Raw genomic sequence first — 23,806 nt, forward strand, 5'->3', positions numbered from 1 at the left:
ACGGGCACAGCAGCTCTCTGCACCGGCTGAATCCCCTCCGCAGCTCCCAGGCACACAAAAACATTCAAAAATGCAGGGTAAGGAGCAAAGGAAGGTAATTTGGGACAGAAACAGCCTGGAGATGAGGGCAGTGAGGAGAAAGGAAGTGTGACGTGAAGCCGGTGGGCCAGCAACCTCTCCAGGAGCTGCACCCCAGCACCAGGTCAGCTGAGCTTGGCACATCCTGCGAGAGCTCCGCTCACACTGGTTGCAGGGACCCAGCTAAATCATCTCCAGGGCAGCTGGGTACCTCTCAGGCCACGGAGCAGTGTTTCCCCTGGTCCAAACAAGCCAGGAAACATCAAGATGTCGAAGGGCAGGCTGTCCCCTTTCATACAGCCCTAACGGAAAGAAGAAAACACTTCTCTAGATGTGGATGCCTTGATTTGTGAGTGCGAGAACCCCAGGCAGACAGCACGGGTAGGAAGGATCTATCTTTATCCCCTTTTCCTGCCTGAAGGCAGGAGGCGAAGCTGAGTGCTGGTGCCCCCGGCAGCAGGGGGATGTTATCTCTGCAGGGCACAGCCCCGCGTGTCCCCGCAGCCAACCGAGGCAGCGCCGTGCCAGCTCCGGGCAGCACACGCTGCTGCACCACCGCACCGCACCAAGCCAATTAAATGCCTGATTAGATGAGGCGCTCACAGACAAGCGACCCGCTGCCAGCCACCTCCAGCTCCCCCAATATCGTTAAGGTATGTGCAGTAATCCCCTCCTCAGAGGTTAAGCGGTTAACCTGTTACGGCTGCTCCTGACGAGCTGCAGACAATCTGTGCTGGGGGAGACGGGGCTGAGAGCGCCCTGGGCAGCGCCTGCCCTGGTCCGCCCGCGGCCATCCCACAGCATCCTCCAGGGGATTCAAACTGATCAGAATGGGCCTCTTGCTTCAGAGGGAAGAAAGTTGTTTTGCAGAAGGCTCAGGAGACTGCCCCCGTTCCCTCCCCAGTCTCCTGCACCCCTTTGCTGGTGAAGAGAGATGTCAGTGGGGGAAAGCTGCTCACTGCTGCACCAACTCATCCCCCTTACCCAGGACTGATCCCCCTCACGCCGAGTTCTTTGAAAAAGAGATTTGTGTTGAAGTTCCAAGGTAGTGTTGAGAATTGCAATACCTTCACAGCCCAGGAGAGACACCAAGGTGGTTTGCCCACTGATTTGGGAAGAAGGAGGAACGATGGTCATTCGGTAGATGTGGCTTCCCCCATCACATGCCTTGGCTGGGTCCTGCAGCCGCTCACATCCTTAAAGGCCTTAAACCATTACAAAAGCCCCAGTGCTTGGCCCCCACCTGCCATCTAAAAGCCAAACCAGGAAAAGATTGGTTCACGTTTCATAGCTGGTTACACATAGTAGACTAAGATCATCCAAGCTTAACGTCTAATTAGTAGTTAAATTGACTATCAATGGTAAATTGTAATGATTTATTTAAGTGAAAATAAATATGAAATGTCATAACGTAATTGCAGCATACTACGCTAATGAAACACACGTTTGAAATTCAAAGGAAAAGATGCTCTTTGAAATCTGCTGGAAAAACCTGCAGGAACCATTTTGCCCCCTCCACTCACTGTTTCGCTTATAATATTTAAAGGCTGTGGGGGTGTAAAGGCTAGCGTGCAGTTGTGTGTTTATTTTGCTCTTGCAGCTGCATGCCTAACACCGCTGTTCGGATCCAGATGAACAGTTGCTTGCCTGATACAATGGTTACAGAAGAAAAGCACGTCTTTATGCAAATATGATTTGAGAATCAGACCAAGCACCTCAACAGTAGTGGAGTTTTATTTCCAGAACATAGTACTAGCCTTGAACCGGGCTATTAGTGCTGGAGAGGAACGCTGTGTCCTCCCAAAAGCTGATGTGTTTGCAGAATTTCTTTGCTGGGTGGCAGCATTTTCTGCTGGGGGAAGGCAGAGGAGAGAATTCCCTCCTCCCTCTCACCTTGATGGATGTGCACTGGAGAGCAGAAATGTGAGAGGTGTCAGGAATGATGGAGCGATGCTGACGGCTCTGATAAATGAGTTCTTGGACGTCCTGCTGCAGCCGTTTAAGGTGCTACTGTCTTGCTGTCACCTCTGCCCTCTGCCCGGGCAGCCTCCCCGTGGCAAAGCGCACAGAGGAGAGGCTGTGCCCCACGTAGGCACTCGAGCTCGCTGGTCCACATCAGCTCAGCCATTGGAGGGGAAAGGAGAGGCGCAAAGAAGGGCGGTTGTGGATACACGTCCTGTCCTACTGACCTGGTTCACGGGCAGTAAATTGCTTTGGGGTGGGAGTCACCACTTCAGCTGCTGCAGTGATTTGCTCGGGGAGCGTGTCAAAACCTTGACAGTGAACTTCGTGAGTGCAGAGGCTGTAACTCTCCTTTTTCTTCTCCTTTCCAGCTTGCTGCGTTAGAGAGGCAAGTGTTTGATTTCCTGGGATACCAGTGGGCCCCCATCCTAGCCAACTTCCTCCACATCATCATCGTTATCCTTGGCCTGTTTGGCACTATTCAATACAGACCTCGCTACATAGTGGTGGTAAGTACTATCCGCTTTGTTCAGAGCCTTTCAAAGCCCTTCATAGCCTTTTCTCTGGTGGGACGCAGCAAGTGATGAGGAACTGAGTGAAGCCCTTGGGAAATCAGGCACGAGCACTGCAAACAATTTTAGCAGGAGGTGCCTGGCTGCGCGTAGGAACACGTTTGGTGTGCCGCACTTTTGTGCTTACTCCAGACTTGGAAGACTTCAGATGTTTATTACTAGCACCAAAGTAACACCAGGCCACTGCACAACAGAGAGGGAGAAAGAGATGTTGGACATAGCAGAAGCTCTCCCACTCGTTCCAAGGCTCTGTCCCTGTGTCTCTAATTAGGCAAGGGACCTTCTGCATACGAGAAACAGAGGGAGAGAAAATTGTTACGGTGCTGACTCAGTGCATTTCACTGTCCCCAGCTGGATCACATATATATAAAGTAATTCCAGTGACTTCCTCACGTTTATTGCTTCTCTCTCCCCATCCCGTTCCCTTCTAGTATGCCATCTGGACTGCAATTTGGGTCACCTGGAACATCTTCATCATCTGTTTTTACTTAGAAGTGGGAGGGCTCTCAAAGGTGAGTAGGGGCTCTGGGGTAAGTGCCCGGGCTTTTGCAGCAAGGCGCATGGTGCTTAGCCAGGAGGGAGGCAGGAGGGGTGGCAGGTTGGCATGGGGTTAAGGTGCTGGGAGCTGGCCCTGGCCTCCTGCATACCGTGGGGCTGCTTTTCTTGCAGAGGGAGAAGCAGTGCTTACGGTGTGGAGGGCTAATGTGATTTCTGGAGTCTTTTGCTGGCCAGCTATAAGTGGCTGGGATAAGTCCTTGTCCAGGGGTGTTGTGAGTTAATATCTGTGAAGTTTTTTGAGGCTGAAATAAGCTAAGTATTGCTGCCTGCTTATTGAGGACTGAGTCAGAAATAATAAAAACGGGAGGCAAGGCCTAAGCTGAGCCTGGGCTGCAAGCAGTGAAGTACGAAGTGTTGCTGTAGCTTAGCAGACTAAGAGCGATTATGGGCTGTGGGCTCACTTCAGAGCACTCCACATCTGGCCTAAATTCCCAGGTCATACATCTAAGTTGCAGTCATAATTGGAACCGCACTATGTTTTTTTATTAGGCCTGCAGCGAGTTGTGAGTGACGTTATAAATCCTTTGCAGATAAGAAAATGTAATTTCTTAATTCCTCAATTAATCTCCGTTTCCCCTCACAACTATCTTTAGGAACTTTGAGGGAGCTCTTGCCCAAAACAGCGATTACTCAGGGGCTGGAAGCTCAGCCTGAGATGCTCTTGGTCTTGGCTGTGACCAACTGAAAAAAAAAGAAGCTTATCTAACCATTTTAAAGCTCCCTTCTGAGAGAAAACATTGGCTTGAAAAACTGCTCTGGGAGCTTCCCTGACAGCCAGTGTTTGCTCCCATCCAGCTGATATTTGCGTTTACTAATCCCGACCTGCCCTGTGTCGGGTGATTGCTGTTCTGCAATTCAAACGGCGTCACAAACTTCGCTTTCTCCACCGCAGAGGAGCTTCATCTCGTAACCTTGCTCTGTGCTGGGGTTTGTTTCAGCAAAGCCAGCACGAAAGGAAGCTTTACTTAGCCTGCGGGATGCCTCCTGCGATAGGGGACTTTTGGTAGGGCTGGGTTTCAGGAGGTGCTGTTACCGACTCTGGACTTCTCTCTAGAGCTGCAATGAAAATGTCACACTGCTGCTTTAGTGGCACCTGGGGGGTGGGAACAAAACCAAAGATTACTTGTGCTGGTTTGGTGGTAAAATCCTTTACAGCCTTTCCTCTATTCTTCATGTGTTACGTTCATTTAAAAAGGCTGTCTTGTAAGGAAAACTCATGGTGCTGCTTCTCCTCCCCCTTCCCTGTATCTGAAGCTCTTTGGGTCTTTGCAATGACAAAACAAGACCTCATTTCCACACAAGAAGAAAAGACGCACTTGGAGCAGGAATTGAAGTTTCCGTAGGACGGCGTGATGTTTCACAGGCTGGCTAGACGTGGGCAGCATTGTTCTCCTGCCGCATCTCGGGAAACCTGATCCGACACCAGCTGACATCTGTGGGTCTCATTGATCTCATCAGTCCCGGGATCAGGCCCCAGGAGGACACCGGGGCTCGGCTGGGAATGCGTAGAGCAGGCTCCGGGAGGGGGGCGAGTATCAGCTGGGGCGGGGGCACTCGGAGCAGCAGGCGCCTTGGTGCCCTCGGGGCCTTGGCTTCTTGGGAAATGAAGGTTTGTAACGAGGCTGGCAGTAAGCAGGTAGATTCGGGATATTAGAAGAGCTTTGGAGCGATGCTGGTGGAGCTGGTCAGGTAAATGCTAACTCCTTACCTACCAGGCTAAGCATGAACAGGCTAGGGAGTGTTTCAGGCAAGCGTTTTCACGCTTGCTGTGTTCCTGTGCAAGTCCCTCAAGGGGCTGGTAGTTCTGAGGGAGGTTTTTGGGTGCTGTTTGCCCCGGGATTCCTGGTGGGGCTGTGGGAGGGAGCAGAGGGAGAGGGAGAGCAGCTTTCCTGCCTGCACCGGGCTCGCCCCGCGGTGCTCCTGGCAAGGGCAGCCTGCCGGGGAGGCCTGTCAGCAGCTGGCTGATTTATAATGACAAAATGCAGAGAGGGCACCGAGATGGAAAGAATGGAGTTTGTTAACTCGGCGGCTGGCAGCGACAGCCCAGCGCGACTGAGACAGGGGATAACGCAGGTGGGGTGAGAAAAGGGAGAAAGGACCCGAGGGTTTCTGCCGCAACATGTTTAGGATGCGCCTGGAGAATGAGAGAATGAGGAAATTATTATGATGGTTAGGTGCACTTATTGCAAGTAATCCTCTCTGCTGTGATGCCTCTACCTGAGTTCCCCGGTGAGAGAGTACAGGGTGCAGGCAGGGGAACGCCGGGCAGTGTAGGGCTGGGGTGGGTGCGGATGCTTGTTTTTGTGCCTGGCTGATGGAATAAACAGAAAGCAGCTGTGGAGTCTGGGAGATAAGGTCCTTTCTCAGCCCATAAACAAGTCAGCGCAGGGGTTAAGAGACTGTCACAAACCGTGTCATCCATGGAACATGGGCTGTAGGTGCCCAGTTGTTGAACAGCACTTTGTGGGGCTTGCTGTTTGCCTTCCTTTATCAAGCAACTGCTCCTCCACCGCCCCTTTCCTTCTTTGGGTCATCTGTCTGTCTTTTCCCACCCTCTACTTTCTCCTGTCTTTTACAACTCCTGAAGTGCTCCTTTGTCCTCCAGGTTCCTCCTGCAGCGCTCGCTCTTTCCTGGCCAAGGAAACCCTGAGGAAGGCTGTCCTGGCCAGCTGTGCTCAGGGTGGTTATAACTACTCTGAATTTTTGTAATCCAAAGGGAAAATGTTCTTTCCTGCTCTGTGAATCTATTCTCTACTTCTTGAAGAGCTAAACTGTCCTGATTTCTATTTTTCTACCCTGTCATTTTTTATTCTGCCATCTCTTCTTAGCAGGAATAAAGGAGTGTGAAAGATGGCACAGCAGAATTTCATTAGGTGGACAGGCACAAATAGATCTGCACAAGTGGCTAAGAAAGCACTTCCCTTGCTGCTGGAAAGGCCTCCCCGAGCGTTAGCATATGCTAGCTCGGCTTTAAGTGCTTTGCCAGCGAGCAGGCAAGAGATACAGCAATCTGGATTTGAAAGGTTGCATCTCAGCGCCGGCAGCGAGATGGGGACGTGCTAGGAGAGGCTTCTGGCAGCGCTGCCTTGCTGGCTGTCCCTGCTCGGTTCTGAGCACGCCAGCGCCTGGGAGAAATTCTGTCTGAGAGCTCCGTACTGCTCTGTATCACTGTGCTTGGTGGGACGTGTGGCTAGCCCGCTCTCCAGACCGCTGGTCCTCCTTTTCTGGTTTGTTCCTCCTTTATCTCTGTTTTTTTTGGTCCATCTGGCCATTTAGTAAGGTGAGCTGCTGGAAGCTACCTCCTGAACATCCAGGCTGTGCTTGAAGTCGTGTGTTAAGCTTCTCCCCTTCTCAGAGCAAAGCACACTCTCCTGCAGCACCACAGTATGAATTGTCACTCGGAGTTAATAATTAAAATCCTGCTGGTAAGACATATGAGCATCTGTCTGTCCAGCTGCCATGCTGATTGACTCTTCATCACGTACTTGAGAAGCGTTCAGAGACGTCTGAGGAATTGTTGTCTATTCACATTATTCCTTTGTCTCTTCCCCCTGGAATTATTCGTCTTGTAAGGGTGATTTTTCACCCCCCACTCCCTTTTTTTTCCCCACTCTCACCTCTACGCAGTGCTTGGATCTGAAGTCAGAGCCACGGTGGTCTAAATTTCCTCAAGAAACACGAGGAAAAAGAAAGTCCTTACCAGTCAGATGGGGTACGTGTGTCATTTGTATTCCAGAGACTCTGGGTGGCATCTTTGGGACAACTTTGTACCTGAACAAATAGTTAGGAGGCTGGTTAAATGCATGCCTAATCACAACTGTCCCTCAACTCCACCTGAATTTAGAAGCTGAAAGCCTGGGATTTGCCCTTTAAATGTGGTGGCATTGTCAACAAGTGTGCTGAGAAACGATGGAAGTGCTTCGCTGTGGTCTCAGGGTGATACAGCTATTCGGCACACATGACTGGGAGATAAACATTATATTTCCCATTTTGATAAGAAGTGTTTCCAACTTAGAAGATATAAAATTCTGCTGTCAAGCTCTGGGAGCTCTCATAGAGTTTTCAATTCGTTCCCCAAGCTGTTATAATGCTGCCTTGCTTGATAATTAAGGAAATAATGGGGGGGATAATTCAGAAGGATGTTCACAAGAAGAAATCAAGCCACCTCTGATTAGTCCCTTAAAAATAATGTCAGAAAAGCTTTCAGAAAAAAAATCTCTTAGAAAAATGAAGCTTTCTAAGCACAGCTGCCTCCCTGGGGGTCAGAGCTAGGTGTGAGTTTCCCCATGGGAAACGGAGGGGCGAGGCTGGGAGCAGAAAATGGACCCTAAGCTGTAGGTGCGACGGTTTTAGTGCTGTCGTCTTCCTTCTCACGCTGCTGGCAAATAGATAGCAACAAGGTGCTACAGCGGTTCCGAGCGAAGTGTGATTTCTGGCTGGCCTTCAACATCCTCCTGAGGAGGAGCTCGTATCGCTCTTTGCTCGTGTTTCTCCGGGGGCTGAAGGTTAAGGAGGAAACGATAGCCCTTCAGCTAGCAGCCTGTCAAGGAACAAGGGGGAGTGTAGTTACACAGCTCGCTCGCTCTCCCGACAGCAGGGCTTGCTCACTTCTGGGACTCATTAGTATCCTTCAACCTGCATACCACTTCTGAGGGTGTTTCGGTGTGTTTAGACTTCAAATGTTTTACAGAAAGGTCTTGGGAAACAGCTGTTTCCAAAATTTTCTCGTGGCTGATCGTTTTCTGATAGTTTTAGAGCAGTGTTCCTATTTCACAGCTACATTTATCTCCAACCACCTCCTCGCAAATGATGCTGGCAAACCACAGGAGACATCCTGGGATTGTTATTCTGATCTCCCAGCAAGCACTGAACAACTGGAGGTCAATTAGCTGATTTTCCTGGATGCTCTTTCGTTATGCCTCATCCACGCAGGTATCCTCGGAGGAGCCCAGCCAGGGAGACGAGCAGAGGGACGGCATCGCTTTGCATGTCGAGAGCCTTTCGTTTGTGCTGCCCTCGTGCCCCGCAGGGCTGCGGCCAGATGTGTGTTCAGAGAGGTGCCTCTGCACTGTGAACCCGAGGGCATCCGCGGCCCCGCTGTGCCGTCAGTATTCGTGCTCCATCTGCGGTGGCTGGCTCGTGTGCGCGAGTTGTGGGGGTACCTTCAGAATTCAAACGTGCTCCTTTTCTCCCCTCTGCTCCTAGCCGAGTATAACACTTTTGCGCAGAGCTGGAGCGTGACAACGGGCGAGCAGCAGTGAGTGCTGCTCAGGACCTACTGTCCTTCCACCTGCCCACCTCCAGCCCAGCACTCATTCTGCTTTTTCAGGCTTCATTCACAAACAAGTTCAGCTTCTGCGGTAAAGCTAAGTCAGCACCAATTCTGTAGGAATTGCAGCCTGCTCCTTATTTTGCCAAATACACACAGATGCCTCTGGAAGGAGCAGAGAAGAGCACTGGAGGGGCTCTTTGCATCAGCGAGGCAGAAGGTTTGGGAAAGCACCATCTGTGAGCTGGGAAAGGGAAGCCCTGGGGACTGGGGTAAAGAGTAGATCCTGTGGTGCCCCGTGGAATGGCTTTGTTACTGTGCTAATTAGGGAAAGCCCCAGGCAAAGAAAAAGGAATTGAGGTGTGTTTTTTGTTTTTTTGAAATGATTCTTTCCTTCCCTAACTCCAGTGGTCTGTGAGAAGAGCCCAGCAGCTTGGAGGGCCGGCTGGCTGCTGGGGGAAGAGCTTTTGCTGGGGAAAATCCATGTGTCAGAACATGCAGAGCGGGGAGAGAAAGAGCAAGCTTTGCAGAAAAGATGCAATTTGGTTGATATATGGGATCTCTGTGGGCCACCGAAGAGCAATGCCCAGCAGAGGGAGCAAGCTAGAGACTCTTCTGGCAAAACTGCAAGAAGCTGCATGAGAAAACTCCGGCAATGTAGATGGCACAGCACTTTGCAGTGTGTTACCCTGGAGCTGCCAACCTAATTATTTCCCTTGGCCTTAAAAATGCAGACAGCTCCCTTTAAATTCCCGACTGTTAATAGTTTTCTCTATTGTCTTTCCTTTGCTATTCAGGCTGCTCTCGCGCTGGTGCCATCCTTCATCTCCGTGCCCTCCTCCATCTACTGTAAAACACATCCCATCTGTTGTAGCGATTATGTCGGGAACTTGGCAGCTGCCTCCTCACTTAATTGTCCACATTTCTTAACATGTGCTTCCTGCAGCATATTTTAATAACAGCTTTGCAAACTGTTTCTGAGTATCCGTGGTGCAGCGGAGGGTACCTACACGATGCGTGCACTGGGGCGGCCGGTTTCTGTTCACGAGTTATCTGGCTGGCGTTCAGATTTTCTGCTCTTGTAACTCAAGTTTGCCCCTGGATACAAACGTGGGTGCACAGAAGTGTATCTGCAGGCTTACCTGGCTACGCTCCCTGTACTGGCAGCAGAGACAAGTCCTCTGTGCTGAGGGAAATGCAGAGCAGGAGCCTGGCGTAGCTGCTCTCATCCTGTGCTGCTCTCGTCCTGTTGTTCCCTCTGGACTGCGGGGACCTAAGGCAGAGGAGCTGCCACGTTTGGATTCCTGTGTTGGGAAGTGTGAATACCCCAAGCTCTGACTGCTGCTATTCTGGGAGCTGCTTCTTTCCTGCAGGCAGTCTGCACGACCCTGGCGTGACCAGTGCCAAGTAGCACATGGATAGGTGCTAAAAGCTTTAGAACCAGTTGGCTGGGTGTGTGTATCCAATATGTATTTCTACCCTGTAGAGACACATAGACGCTCTGCCTGATCCACTTTGTAATCTAACCTTCGGAATAAAACTTCCAGTCCCTTGCGGTTGATTCTGCATCAGAGTGACCCAGGAGGCCTGCTGGGGGCACCCGGCATTTAGCACTCCTCTGCGGAGTGATGTGGCTGATCCTCCCTGACCCACCCTGCCAGCTCTCAGTTTGTATTTTGCCATCTCCAGGAAGGGCTTTGCCGTGTCCCATAAACTCAAAATCCCAAATCACTCTGGACGCTCCAGCAGGTCCCATGCTTTTCTCAAGTGTGTGATTTTAAAATTAGATGCCGGTTGCACACAATTCCTGCACTACTTGTGTGATGTTTCACCGTGTAACCCCCACAATGGCATTATTTTTGAACTAGCAAAGCTAAGACCAAAACAAAAAAAAGCCTCTCTTGAGGTAGAATTCATAAGGAATTGCAGCAAAAGTTTATAAGAAGCTACAGCCATCCCTGAGGTCAGCTCAGCTGGGTAACTTGACCTGAGGCTGTCAGCACTAAGGTCAACATAAGAAGCAGAAACACCGTATGTCAGGAGTGGAAGGAAATGGGACAGTTAGAAACAGTAGGGGAACTCGTTGGGTGGGTTAAAAGCTAGGAACACAGGAAAATCTGCTGGGTTTTGTAATTCACTTTGGGGTTATGAAGTTCATCTCCTTCATTTCTCTGCGTTGCTCCCATGCCCATAGCACAAGATTCTGTGGCGGGGTGCTCTGTGCTCTCGTTTGCCTTTTTCTTCTAGATTTGCAAGATTAATCTCCCCAACCTAAAGCTAGAGGGTGCTTTTGTGAGCACAGGAACCACTAGCAAAATGTTGACCTAGAACCGTCTTTCTGCTTAGAAGCTGCTCAAACCTGCTTCCAAAATGTGCTCTGCTGTGGTGGAATAGCTTTTTTGGGTGTTGTAGGACTGCCTCAGAAACGGTTCCCACCATGGGAGCCTCTATAAAATACTTTTTAATAAAAAAGGTAACATCGATGTATTTTGATCAGTGCTAGCGTTTCTTGAGGGTGGGGATCTCAGAAACTTTAGGTTTTCCATTGATTTTAATATGACCCCCATCTGGCAGCTTGTCAGATGCTCTTAGAGTAAGCAGAGATCTCTTTGCGACTCTTCTCTTTAGGACAGCGAACTCTTGACATTTAACATCTCCCGGCACCAGTCGTGGTGGAGTGAAAATGGTCCCGGCTGCGTGAGGAAGGAGGCTTCAATGTCCGGCATCAAAGGACTGGATAGCCATTCGTACGTCTCGGTGATAGGCTGTGCCCTGGAGTACCGGTACATCGAGGTCATGCACAGCTCCTTCCAGATCCTGATCGCGGTGAGTACGCTGCTGAGCCCACGGGGCAGCGACTGCGGAGGAGATGCTCTTTGTCTTTTCCAGGCGCAGAGGCTGGCCTACACTTTCCACCCCAGTTTGTATCATCTGATTGCAAAGGCCTCCGAAAATGTTCTTGTTTTTTTGCTTGTTCACGGGTTCTTATGAATGATATTGCTAGAGAGAACTGGAAATGCATAGCAGCAGCCCAACACGTGAGGTAATGCATCACACAACCAGCCAGCAACAAATCATCCTGCACCCCTGCTGGGGTGAGGAAGTTCTTGTTTTGACAGGGACAGAGACGGTTCTGAGGATTTTTTCTGTTCCATGGGACTTCGTGCTGGGTGGGGGAGCACGTATGTGCGCATTTGTTGTGAAGAAACAAAATGGAAAAAACCCGCACCTCCAGAAAATGAAATAAATTTTAAGGAAGGAGAAAGCAGCAGGTTTTATTTCTGCTGACACCTAGGATGTGCACTAAATGGCTTTAAAAAGAAGGGTGACTTGCTTTGAATAAACGTTAAAGGGTTACAAATACAGAGAAATTCCAAGCTTCTGGAGTGCCAAGTACTTCCCTGCACATTTTTGGTACAACTTTCCACCGTCTTGATCCTGCGTTTCCTGTTAACGGAGATGATCCATGTCACAGAGCGCAGGGAGCAGCGAGACTCAGGCTCTGCTCTTGCCGTGTCACAAAGCCAGGCAGGTAGGAGCTCCTGCTTCCCGAGCTGGAAGGGCTCCGCGGCCTGTTAGTGTCTGAGTTTTCCTTCAGGGAAAAGGATCTGAACTAAAGTGTCTGTGAGTTGCTTCAATGCACGTGTACGAGGAAGGAAGACCAACGTATCTAAAAGATCAGAGCCTGTTTTCTTTTGTAAAGAGCCGTTAGCTGGAGCGGGATTGACGCTGATCTGGTGCTGCTCCTGACTTTGGTGAGACAACTGACACACTCTGCAGTCAGAACAGGTGGACCTGAAGTGCAGAAGTGTGTCACTGTTAGCATCCTTCTACACGTCTGAGCTGCCACAAGCACCAGGTCCCAGGCTCGAGGTCCAGCCAACAACTACTCCTGACTTGGAGTGGGACAGAGCTTTGTTTCAGGGTGTCTTACTGACCTAGGCAGCTGGTCCTGAGCTCAGTGCTCACGCTGCTTCTCGGCAGTCTGTGTCCAGGAGTGTTTTCTGCTTCCCCGGGGCACAGGACAGTGCTCCCTCTGCATCTGTAAAACACCACAAGGGGCCAGATGGGGAGGCAGGAGGGAACTATGCGATAAAATATGATTTAGGTAAATATTTTCTCTATCCTTTTCCCCGAGACTTAACTCACAGTGGGTTTTTGCATCCCAAACCCTGGAAACGAGGCTAAAATATTTGTATGCAAGGAAGCCATATGGGCTGAGCTGTGCAGAGCGGAGTAAATTTCTACTTGTCCTGTAATAAAAGTAGAATATTGAAGCCCCAGGCCTGTAGCTCCTGCCAGCTCTGAAATGCTGTTGTAATTTTGTCATGTAGTGGGAAAAATAGAGCTTTTCCTCTCTGCTTTGCTGAGGTAAGGCAGAAAGAAGCCTTTTCGTATTCGCACTCAGACCTCGCCTGAAACCAGTCAGCCAGTTCTCTCCCTTCTTAGTCTCTGAGGGTCAAACTCTTTGATCCCTGCCAGGATCTTTTTCCGTGCTCTTTATCTCATTTGAAGGCAGATTCTATTACGGGCTGCTGTCCTTCCCAGAGCGCCAGGCAGGTACCGAGCAGCAGACTGGCAGGGAGGCCAGATTGATTGTACAAAAACCACGAGGAGGAGCTGAGGGCTCGGGGGATGCAGCCAGGGACATGACCTAGTTCCCTCCCTGTCTCCCACGCATTCGAGACCTCAGTAGTCAGCACCGTTTTAAGGGGGAGGGACAAGCAAAACTGTCCCATTCTGCTGGTTTTGCTTTGTTCGATTGTTTTTAGAAGTTGTCAGGTAGATTTTTTTTTTCTTTTTTTAAAAAAAAATCCAGATAGAGTAGTGTGATATCCACGTTCTATATGCGGTACCCAGCTGAGGAGACTTGTTTTCTGGAGGTCCCAATTCCTCGAGACTCCTGAGGACCTGTAGTGCACCGTGCCTTGTGCTTGGGGAAGGCTGAGCTCACCTCACTGGATTTCGTCGTGCATGCCAAAGCAGAGGGAAAGCAAACCTTAGCCCATATGGCAACCGCAGCGCTGGCTGTCATCTTGACTCCTGCTGGCTATGTTATTCCACTCCTGGGCATACATTTGAGGAAGATGCATAAGGTCTCAGTCTGCTTTTGTTCAGAGCTTGTCTGTACCCCTTGAAGGCAAAAGCAGCTCCTTTAATCTGGAGCGGGATCAAACTTGGGTACATCAGTCACCACACAAGAGACGAGTAGCTGTAGGGCCCAGAATGAAAATCTTGCTCAATGCTTTAGCACCGAAGACAGCGGAGGAAAAGCTCCAATTAGAACAAAACCTCTTGAAGTCTGTACTGGTGTGGAAATGTAACTGTAAAACTAATCCTACCAACCTAATCAGGAAATGCAACAGCAGTCAGTGTCAAAAAATCTGCTTTGTTTTTATCTTACCAAGGATTCATCCTGCATCTCCCCAGCTTGCCAGCCAGCAGGGAGAGGAGTGATTTCTGGGTCTGAAATACCTGGCATAGCTCTGGGCCATCCATATGGTAGTTCTGGGAGTGGGGAGGTCTAGGCTTTTCCTGAGGCTCCGTTGAATGGGGTGGAAATTGGAAATATCTTCCCAACCGAGAGAGCTGCCTGTCTGCTGCTTTCGCTCAGACTGACAGGTTGGAAGGCTCCCAGGAAGGCGGCAGTGCAGGCTTTGACAGCAGATGTTATGTGAGAAGCAAGGCGCAAGAGATGCTTTGCTGTTGGCAGAAGCTAGATTTTCAGTGGTTGTAATTGCATCCGAAGAGTAAAGAAGGTCAGGGAATCAAAGGATTTTGCTCCATTTTGACTATCTGGTCACAATAGCTTTTTCACTGGCTGGCTTTTGCTTTCTTGTAGCTTGGGAATTGGTCAGAAGTCTTTTTATTCCCCCCCGTCTCTCAGTGAGAGCGCACATGCTTCATTAGCTCTGATTAGAAGTGAAACCTGGAGTACATCTGCCCTGGAGAAGGAGATTGTGCACATATTCTGTGTGGTGGAAAAAAAGCAATGGCAAGTTTCTCTTTTCCCTGGAGAGAAGAGCTGAAGAGCCCAGAATCTTCACCAGAACAGATGCAGATCAAAGCTAAGATTTTATACAAGCAGCAGTAACACCTTCTAAAATTTGCCTTCCCATCCTTCAAGTATTTTGTACACTTGCAGCCAGCTGGTCCCTTTCATTAGATCTTCCTGTAATTCGGTCTTTGTGCCTCCAGAGCTTTGCCTCAGTGCTGCTCTTCCATGAACACTCTTCAACTCAGTACTTAAAAGTTAACTCCAGGTGACCGAGGGACTGGTTTGTTTCCTTGTTCTTTAGGAACACATACTGCCTTTCCTGCTCTGCTGCTCGGCCGGCACAATGCTTGGGACACCCCAGCTCCATCCTCTCGCTCCATCCTCTCCCTTGTTCGGCAGCGTGTGCGTTCCCAGGCTGTCTGACAGGCTGACTGAACACACCTGCCTGCAACATGTGTTCCTAATAAAAAGCTTAATCGGATACTTGTGCAGCTTGGAGGAAGCTGGTACTGAACATGCAGAACAAGTGGAGAAACAGCAGCAGAGGCTAAAGCCCGAGAACATTCTTTGGGGAATTAGAGCAATAGCTTAGTGTCATTTTACATCACTGACTTCTCCCCTCCTCTTCCACCTTTCCTATGTGGTTCACAAAGATCCAAGAATTACTGCTGTTTCCCTCGGATAGAAGAGCTTAAAGCCCTCTTACTGAAATCAGCAATAAAGACCATGTTTTGAGCAAGAGTGAAATTACTTCTGAATTCTTGGTCTTTGAAGCTTTCTGTTCTGTGTTAATTACCGCTAACCATGGTGGTGTCTGGGGGCTTGACGCATCTTCATCAAGATTGCAGTCAGAAGGGAACCACTGGTGTCTCTTGGAGCCTACTCACCGTGTGCTCCAGCAGCCTCTTCCACTGAGAACGACTGGCCGATAGGAACGGCATTTCTCTGTAACTGCTTCATTCGCAATTCATGCAGGAAGCAAGACGCAGGGAGTCCCAGGAGAGTTCACACCATCCCTGAGGTGATATGGTTAATTACAGTCTAGGTCAGCCAGCATAAAAATGTGCTCACATTTATCTTGTAGGTCTCTTCCCTCCTTTGCCACAGAAAATCTCCTGTTCTGGGCAGGCTGCAAGACTTGCAGAACTTATTTGAATAAAAAAAATGTTCAATTGAATAAGCAATTTATTATTGATGAAACTCTTGTCAAGAAGGAATGGGTTGTAAGGTAAATGCAAAGAAAATTTTAAACATCAGTCAGGTCACTTTGAAAGCTTTATCAGGAGATTAAAAACAAAACTCTCTGCTCCAATGGAGCTGGAATTAGGAGTTTCCTGACCCAGATATCAGGAATGGCAAACTCAGATAAGGTTTGTGTGCATATGTTATAGCATATAACAACAGTGGATGATTCATGCCATTTTGCGTGGCTGTTAACCCAAAGTTCCTACTCTGGGGCATGACAGAAAATCTGGGGAAGGAGGAAGCCTTCCTCGAGCTCCTGTGGAATCAGAGCATGCATTCAAGATGCATCTTCCCTGCTTGGGTATTTGTGTGTCAGCCCTGCGATTTGGCCTTATCTCTTGTGAAATACAAATGGCTGGACCTTCAAACTCAAAAAAAATGCCAGAGCATTTCCACGCAGCGAAGGACGTGTGTAAGCACACTCCTACTGCGATCCTACAGTGAGGAAGCGGGTCTGCCCGTGGGCAAGTCCCAAAGCGGGCAGGTAAAACTAATCGGCTGCTGCACGTGGCCTCGCAGCTTCCATCATGCTCGGAAGGGTTTTCTTCTGAGCCAAGTGCTTGTAGAAACTTTGCGTGAATACTGCTGGTTTGGGGAATGCCCAGTGGGGGAAAGAGTGAGCCACGGAACTACCTCTCCTGAGGTGCGGGGACATGTTTCCATAGGGCCCACCCAGAGCAAAGGAGGGAGCTGGCTCGTCTCTAGGATGATTACAGGAGATGTAAAGGAAACACAGGGTTTGATGATGCTACAAAAATATTCCATTGCCTTCCAACAAGGGCTCTTTTGTCTGGGAGAGCTGGAGAAATCAAGAATGCCTTATAACTCCCCAGTAGAAATCTCATTATCTTGCCTTTTGTTTTCTGGTGTGATGTATTTTTCTGTCATATTAAAAATGAATGGACTCTACTTTTCGAGCTTCACCATGCATCATTCTGTCTTCCCTTGGAGTGAGTCACTGTATGTTACATTCTAACTCTTGTTCGGGAAAATTGAGTTCACAGTGGAAAACAATTATGTCTCACAATAACTTTACTAATACGGTTACTGTCAACCAAGATCTCGCTAAGTGGGGTGCTATGTGAAGATGTAAAATGAAGGATGGAGAGGATATTTGATTACCAGGAAGAAGGCAGAGCAAAATAAAACCTTGCTGAATCTAGAATGCTTAATTCCCATAGTACCAAAAGCTTATTTCTCTTTTTAGGCTGGGTAACAACTTGCTACTGAAATTGAACACGGCAGTTCTGATACTTCAGAGCTCCTACAAAGCTCTATCAACTAAGCACAGACCCACTGGGCTACCATAAATTGCTTTTTTAACGTTCGCTCTAGTTTTCTGCTCCAAACACTGCTCCGAGCAATGGGTTGACATGAGGGCTGTGCCACGCCAGGACGGCTGCTATTTGAGAGGCACCCCGTTGTGTTACTGCTCCTTCCTTGCATCCATCCACCTCCCAGGAGGTGGCAGTTTCCTGCTAGCCTCTGCAGTTTGTGAAGTGAGGCCATCGCTACCGTCTTGCTTGTTTTTCACCATGCCCCAGCCCATTTACTTCGCAGGCCCGATGCTTGATTACTCCATGCAGCAGTATTTATTCTCCACAGAAAGACCTTTAGAAAATGAGGACCTAGAGTAAGACTGGGATTTCCTTCCAATGAACTTCAGATCTCCAAGCCTACGTTACAAAAGATCTCCGTGGCTCTGAACATTGCTGCAGTACAGCACTGTTTTTATGGTTAGCTAAGTTTCTATCTCGTCTGCATAAAAACTGCTCACATCTTTTTGATTGCTCCTACACCAGTGTAATTTCTCTTCCCTTGCATTCCCCTTATCACAGGAATACAGAGCTGATGAGCTCTTATCCCTGAACCTCTGTTAATTAAACCCATCCCTGTACGTCCCGTATGTAAAGGTCTATCTAAAATGTTCCATCAGGCACTGTCCTGCATCCCCATCACTTCTTACAGAGCGTAAGCTTAGCACAGTAGTTTCAATATCAACAAAGCCAGCCCATGTTCTTGCCAACCATCCTAGTGACAGCAGGTTGCAATCTGAAGGTGAGGATGGGTCTTTCAAGTTTTGAGCTTTGAGTCTGCTCCCAGCAGTGCCTTCCTCTAAGCCTACACCTGTACTCCCCACCTCACAGCAAATATGACTTGGCTCCACCGTTACGGTAGTGCTGCCAAGTGGAGAATAAATATTGGCTGCTAACGTCATGCCAAGTGAGTTTTGACCAGCCGTGTAAGATTGATGCTGAAATGATTTATTCTCTCTGTTTTCCAGCTGGTGGGCTTTGTCTACGCCTGTTATGTTGTTAGTGTTTTTACAGAAGAAGAAGACAGCTGTAAGTATTTATCAACAGATCCCCTGGAAAGGGTTTATTAAATTTGCTTTCCATCTCAGATGTTCATCTATCAAGAACGAGTTGTCATCAGACTGCTTTCCATCTCTCCATCTATGTGATGTGGTACTGCCTACCTTGCAAGGATCGGCTGTTTTTACTGTGTGATATTTCCCCTCAAGTCACTAAGTGTTACGTGCTGTAATCTGGCTACTCTTCCAACACAAAAAAGCTTGGTGTTAGCTACTCACTCAGGCTAGGCTTTAGAGAAACTGGGCAGCTTCTTCTGTTCTCAGGCTTCTATAGCTGAAGAGTAATGCCACTGAAATGTAAGCAGGAGAACCTACGGCAAATACAGCCCGGTACTCAACTGGCCTACCTGCTGAGTATCACATGCCACAAGCTGAGGATAAAGCAGAGCATGAGGTTTCTTGCCAGGAACCATCCTGACCGCTTAATTTAAAAGCAGAGGAAGCACTACATCTGAGTTACGGGAAGGGTGATGGAGCTGACTCTCATGTTTGGTGGACAACTCCCTCAAGTGTCATACATTCACTGTTATGTGTCAGAAAAAAAAGGAAAAATTCAGAGAAGTCACAAGGATGGTTGGGTCTGTGGGATCTATCCAGACACCTGTAGCCTGCTCCTGAATTACTGCCCCTCTAAAACTCCCCTTGAGACCAATACTTTTGCGAACAGAAGAATGGGTGCATAGGTTCAAATAAATGTGAATTCTGCTTTCCTTGGCAATGAGTTCAGAATGTTTAAATTGGAATATTCTTACTGAAATCTGTGGGTCTAGGCCAGTTTTCTCCAGGTAAGGATCTGATTCAAAGGCTTTATACCCAAATATCAATTCCTTAAGATTTTTGTCAGGTTTGTGCAAGTAGCTCTGTTGTTTTAAAGAGCAGCTGGCATGGATGTTAGCTGAAAAATAACAGCTTTGAGCTGACTATTTGAAAGTATGCGAAGAATGTTGATTTCATACGGGTGAGATGAGATGCATTGCTTATCTGACTTGTCCTCGCGTTTTGCTGTTGTTTCCTGTGCGGCTGAACTCATTCTGCTGGCTTTATTGATTATTTGCTCAGAGCTTGGAATTGCACTTAGTGAAGGTGCTGTATTATAAGTAATATTTTTAAATTACCCTATAGCTCTTCTGTTAGCTACATAGCTTGAATTCTGAGCCTCTTTTGAATATTGCAAAGTAGTAACTTGACAGAGCTCATTTTTATGGGAGGGATCTGGTAGGAGAGGCAATCACATGGAAGGAAGCACTGTCAAGAATCACAGAGCTGTTAATTCCAGGATACTTTTTCTTTTTTTCCTTCCACTGATAAATTCCTTTTTCCTCCCAGTTTCCCATCTTGGAGTTAAAATGCCAGCTTGAATAATTAACAATGACAAACCATCAATATTTCACACTCACAGTGGTAGATCCTTCTAGTGACCCGAACAAATTTGAGCTGCGTTTTAATTTTCTCTTCCATTTGTGGTTTCTTTTAAAGGTTCCTTTGATATGCAGCATGAAGTAATTATAAGTGCTGAGGCACATTAATCAGGAAGCTCATGCTAACGTGATTTTCATGAGAAAACACAGCAGTAGGGATCTACTAACACTGAACTGTGGGCAAGAATATTTTAGATGTCCCGATGCGCTGAGGTGTCTTGGTGGTAGCAACAATGAACAACCACAGTTCAGATTTTCTCTTTAAGAGACTTGGCTTTTGGGTGCTTCCACAGTTGGGTGCTGAGATGAGATGACTCGTTTGTTAAAGGTAATAGACAGTTACTGTAAATTGCATGTCGTTAAGAAGGTTTCCTTCTTAACGCTGCACAATTGAGGTAATATAGTTAGCATCTGTTTTTTTAAAACTGCCAACTGTTTCAATTTTAAAATACTCAGGTTTTTTTTTAAGTGGCTAAGTAAAGTTCAGTCTCACTGGAAGTGCTGGGAAGTATCCCCCCAATTTGCTTAGAATCTCTACAGATTTCACCCGTTAACTCACAGTTGTTCCGGAACCACAGTGTCAGCATGAGGCTATCCATCAAGATGGAATTTGTGAGGATATGTTGTCCTTGGGTTTCTAAATATATTTTTAGAGTTTTTTTTTTTTTTTTCCCCACTTCCTATATGTTTAGGAAACATTTTTCCTATTGTTTGTTCATAAAAAAAAATATTTAGCTAAAATCTAAAATTATAGTGCCACCTTCAGGAAAGGAAAACGAACAGGCATTTATATAGTTAATAACATTCCAGTTATATTTCAATGGCATTTGGATGGGATAGCTTTCGTACTTCCAAACAAGATGCTCTAACTTGGCACCAAGAGGAGGTCTAAGATGGATATGTTTTAAAGGTTTTTGCGGGGCCTTCTAGGTTGATCACAAACCGCACCACATCATCCCCCCACTGACCCCGCTATGTTGGCCAAGCTCAGTAAAGCAGGCTTGGCCTAATATCAGGGGAACTAAGAGAGACTTGGAAGACTGTTCCGTGGTTACTAAGGGGAATTGTCACTTAAAACATTCCTGGTTTAGTTACATTGCCCCTCTGTGAGTACTGGAGAAGGGAAGCATTGTTCCTACTTGTATACAATTGAAAGAAATGGAGTTGGCAGAGGGGACCTGAAAAATAGCAGAGCTGAAGACAATGGGGTATTTGCAGTTCTCCAAAGCTGCTGTTGTCTGTCTTGCAGGAAAGACAAGTGGGGCAAGAAAATTCCCACTTCAGTATATAACCTTCACGGGGACCGCTGCGCTGCCAAGTTCTCTGCTGGCATTTACTCACGAGCCAGCCCCCGGCTTCCTTCTCTCAGCACATCGCTGAACGGCCGAGGCTTTGTCAGCCCCCTTCTCGTGTGAAGTCACGGCGTGGCAGCAATACCCGAGAAGGCTGAGGGAGGTCCTCTCGTTTTTCTGGAGCCTTGTTTGGTTCGGGTCTTTTGTTAGCTCTGTGCTTCGAGTTTCGCATTAGCTGAATCTCCTCCTTGGCAGGCTTGCCCAGCCTCGGGGATCCATCCTGGAAAAGAGGTCTGCACAGGGAGAACTTCCCACCTGGCAATTCACACCTGAAGAATCATTTTTCTGTTCTCACTGATTTTTGTGTTATGCCATGACATGAACCGACTTTTCCTTTCATTTCCTTCCAACTTTCTGGCCATGTTTGTTTGTTTATTTGAGTTCTGATTTTTTTTTCAGTTGATTTCATTGGTGGATTTGATCCATTTCCTCTCTACCATGTCAATGAAAAACCCACCAACCTTTTGTTCAAGCAGACATACCTGTAAGTATCGTCTCCTATGCTAAGAGGCTGGGCATGCCTCTGAGTTTGACGGCTCAGGGTTGCCATTGGTTTGGGGTTTTTCCTCCTCGCAGGTTGATTTCTCCAGCAGGTTTTTCAGGCACGGAAGGAACAAACAAGTTGCAGAACACCAGAGAGGGTGAAACTGCCTTTGCTCAGCCCCTGGTTGCCAGGGCAAAGCTTGGCTGATGGCAGTGAGGGTTGATAGGAAGCACTTGGGCCAGCTGTAGGATGCTGTTGTAAACAAGCCACTGGATGCCTTTTCCTTGAAGAAAGCAAAGAGAGGCTTTTCAGCAGTGAATGCTGTCTGAGCAGGTACAGGTAGGAGCTGTGAGGAAGCTGAGAATAAGTGAATGTTGAGAATAAGCCATAGGGACAGCAGAATATGATTCTCGATCCTAAAGTTAAATTATGGCATGTCAGGCTCAATGACAGATCTCCACTGGGGTAAAATATATGCAGCTTCTAGTTATTTAAACCATATCTCAGCTTTGTTTGCAGTCATGACTGAATTTACACCTACCCATCCATGCAGTTTTGATCACTGGCCACGTCTTTGTCATCCTCCTGTAATGGCACCTTGACCTTTGACTCTCTTGTAACAGTCTCCCTCTGTATCTGCCTGTGCTTCTGGAGAGCCTGTAAGGGGCAAAGCTAACACACCAACAAATTAAAACGAGTGTTAATTTGTATGCAGGACAGGGCAAGTTTGCTCTTAAGGTTTCATTTGTGTTGGAATTCTGTTGCCTGCAAGAACAGCAGCTTTGTGTGGCATCCCAAGAGCTCAGCTGAGAGGGGGGAGCAGGAAAGGGAGTCATCTTCAGCAGCTCCTCTCATGCCAGTGTAAGAGAGACATTGTTGAATTCCAGCTTCTGCCCTCAGCTCCTCTCCTTCCACTGCTGACGGCACAAGAGTGCACTTCTACACAGTCCAGTCTAAAGCTGGTACTTATTGAGAATCTCAAACAAAGGCCAGCATTATCTGTTTAAAGCAGCAATAGGAGTGAATTTTTGGTGCTTCTTGCATCGAGCTGCAAGAAGGCAGTTCAATCTGCAGAAATTTGTAAAAGCAGCCACCCAGGAAGGTTGTTTGGGGGAATAATATTAGTAGAGAGCTCCTCCAAAAAGAAAGATGTGAAAACGGGAGAGAAAAGTGGGGTTGAGAGAAGAAAAACTACCCCCAGATAAATCTGTAGATGTCGCCCTGTAACGTGGCATGGACTTACTGTGCGCTGTCACTGCAGAACACAGTACAAGACCAGAAGAATAAGTCATTGCTGCAAAGCAGTTAAATTCCCTGTAACTTTGGGGGTGCAATAGCATTATTAGAAGGGATGCTACAGGAGATTAAATATTGATTTCCCTCTCATTTTGTCACACTGGGATGGAACTTCCTACAGTCTGCAGAAGCCATGGAACTTCTGTAGGCAGCTCCCTGATTTATTAGCTTGACACAGCGGTGCGCTTTTACAGTACAGGGCTTGGGCTGCCTTTTTTTTTTTTCTTAAAAAGACAATTCTGTTTGTGAAAAAAAGCTAGTAATTATGAAGTTTTCTGTGTGGGGAGATTGTAATCCCCACTGAGAAGCTAGCAATGTAAAACTTCCTTACAAGGGTCTTAATAAGATGGTAAGCTACTAAAGTGCACAGCTAATTCCGTTCATTTCCATTGTTCAGCCCATCACTCACACACTGATAGCTTCTGCCAGCACAATATAATATTTCTTTCCTGACTAACTAGAGGTGAAAACAGCTGCTAAGTAGATAAGGTGACCCTCTATAAATTTCACGGCAGCCAAACACTAATTTTTGTTTATTCCAGACTAGCACTTGCCTCTCTTCCACACGCAGGAGTGGATATTTGGTTCTCAGCTAACGATGTTGTGGAGTTTTACAGTATGGGGCACTGAGGGCCAGATGCCCTTGTCCTGCTATGAAAGTCATTTAACGGTGGCTGAAAACATTTTATATCCTTCCAAGAAGATGCAAAACAACAAATACATCCAACTTGTTTCAAGTTAAATTTTTAGAGCAGCTGGGGGCCAGGAACACGTGCTTTGTTTTTCCTCCTTTTTGTTGATGAAAGCCCTGAATGAAACCAAATACATTTTACAACTGACTCAGAGCTAACTGCAGCTATGAACTTCCATTTTTAATTTTAGGATGGCATCACCCCATTTGTCAGTAGTCAGTTTGTCCTGATGATGGTCTTGTCCTGTTGCCACAACTGTCTAACAGGATCGCTTTCATTCATTTACTTTCTAACAGAATTATCCTCTACACCCCAGTTTTACCTGTCCTTTTCCAATGAGATCACACTCCTTCCTCTCTTCTTACTGTGTCCTCTCCCTTGTCTTGGCTTGCATTTTTCCCTACTTTATCTCTACAAATTAGGGATTTCCATACTCTGAAGGCCCCCCAGAACAGTGACATTGACCTAGACTGGTATGCATTGCTTAAGTCTGGGACCAGACCTGCTC

General features: G+C 47.6%; 1 protein-coding gene across 3 annotated transcripts in view; it reads left to right on the forward strand.

The window, feature by feature from the left end:
- The window catches only part of NKAIN4 (sodium/potassium transporting ATPase interacting 4), a 49,295-nt gene that overhangs the window by 21,711 nt on the left and 3,778 nt on the right, over positions 1-23,806 (forward strand). For 2 of the 3 annotated variants that reach the window (XR_014573043.1, XM_083801579.1), the window contains exons 2-6: positions 2,412-2,549; positions 3,044-3,124; positions 11,068-11,265; positions 17,967-18,027; positions 21,226-21,310. Coding sequence is in view for 2 of the 3 variants with exons in the window: in XM_083801579.1 (XP_083657705.1) it covers positions 2,412-2,549; positions 3,044-3,124; positions 11,068-11,265; positions 17,967-18,027; positions 21,226-21,310 (563 nt within the window). In the remaining variant the exon portion in view is untranslated. The remainder of the gene's footprint in view (positions 1-2,411; positions 2,550-3,043; positions 3,125-11,067; positions 11,266-17,966; positions 18,028-21,225; positions 21,311-23,806) is intronic. The other variant, XM_083801580.1, reaches the window with a different exon arrangement.

This window comes from Anser anser (assembly GCF_964211835.1).
Source record: "Anser anser genome assembly, chromosome: 16".
Taxonomy (NCBI): domain Eukaryota; kingdom Metazoa; phylum Chordata; class Aves; order Anseriformes; family Anatidae; genus Anser; species Anser anser.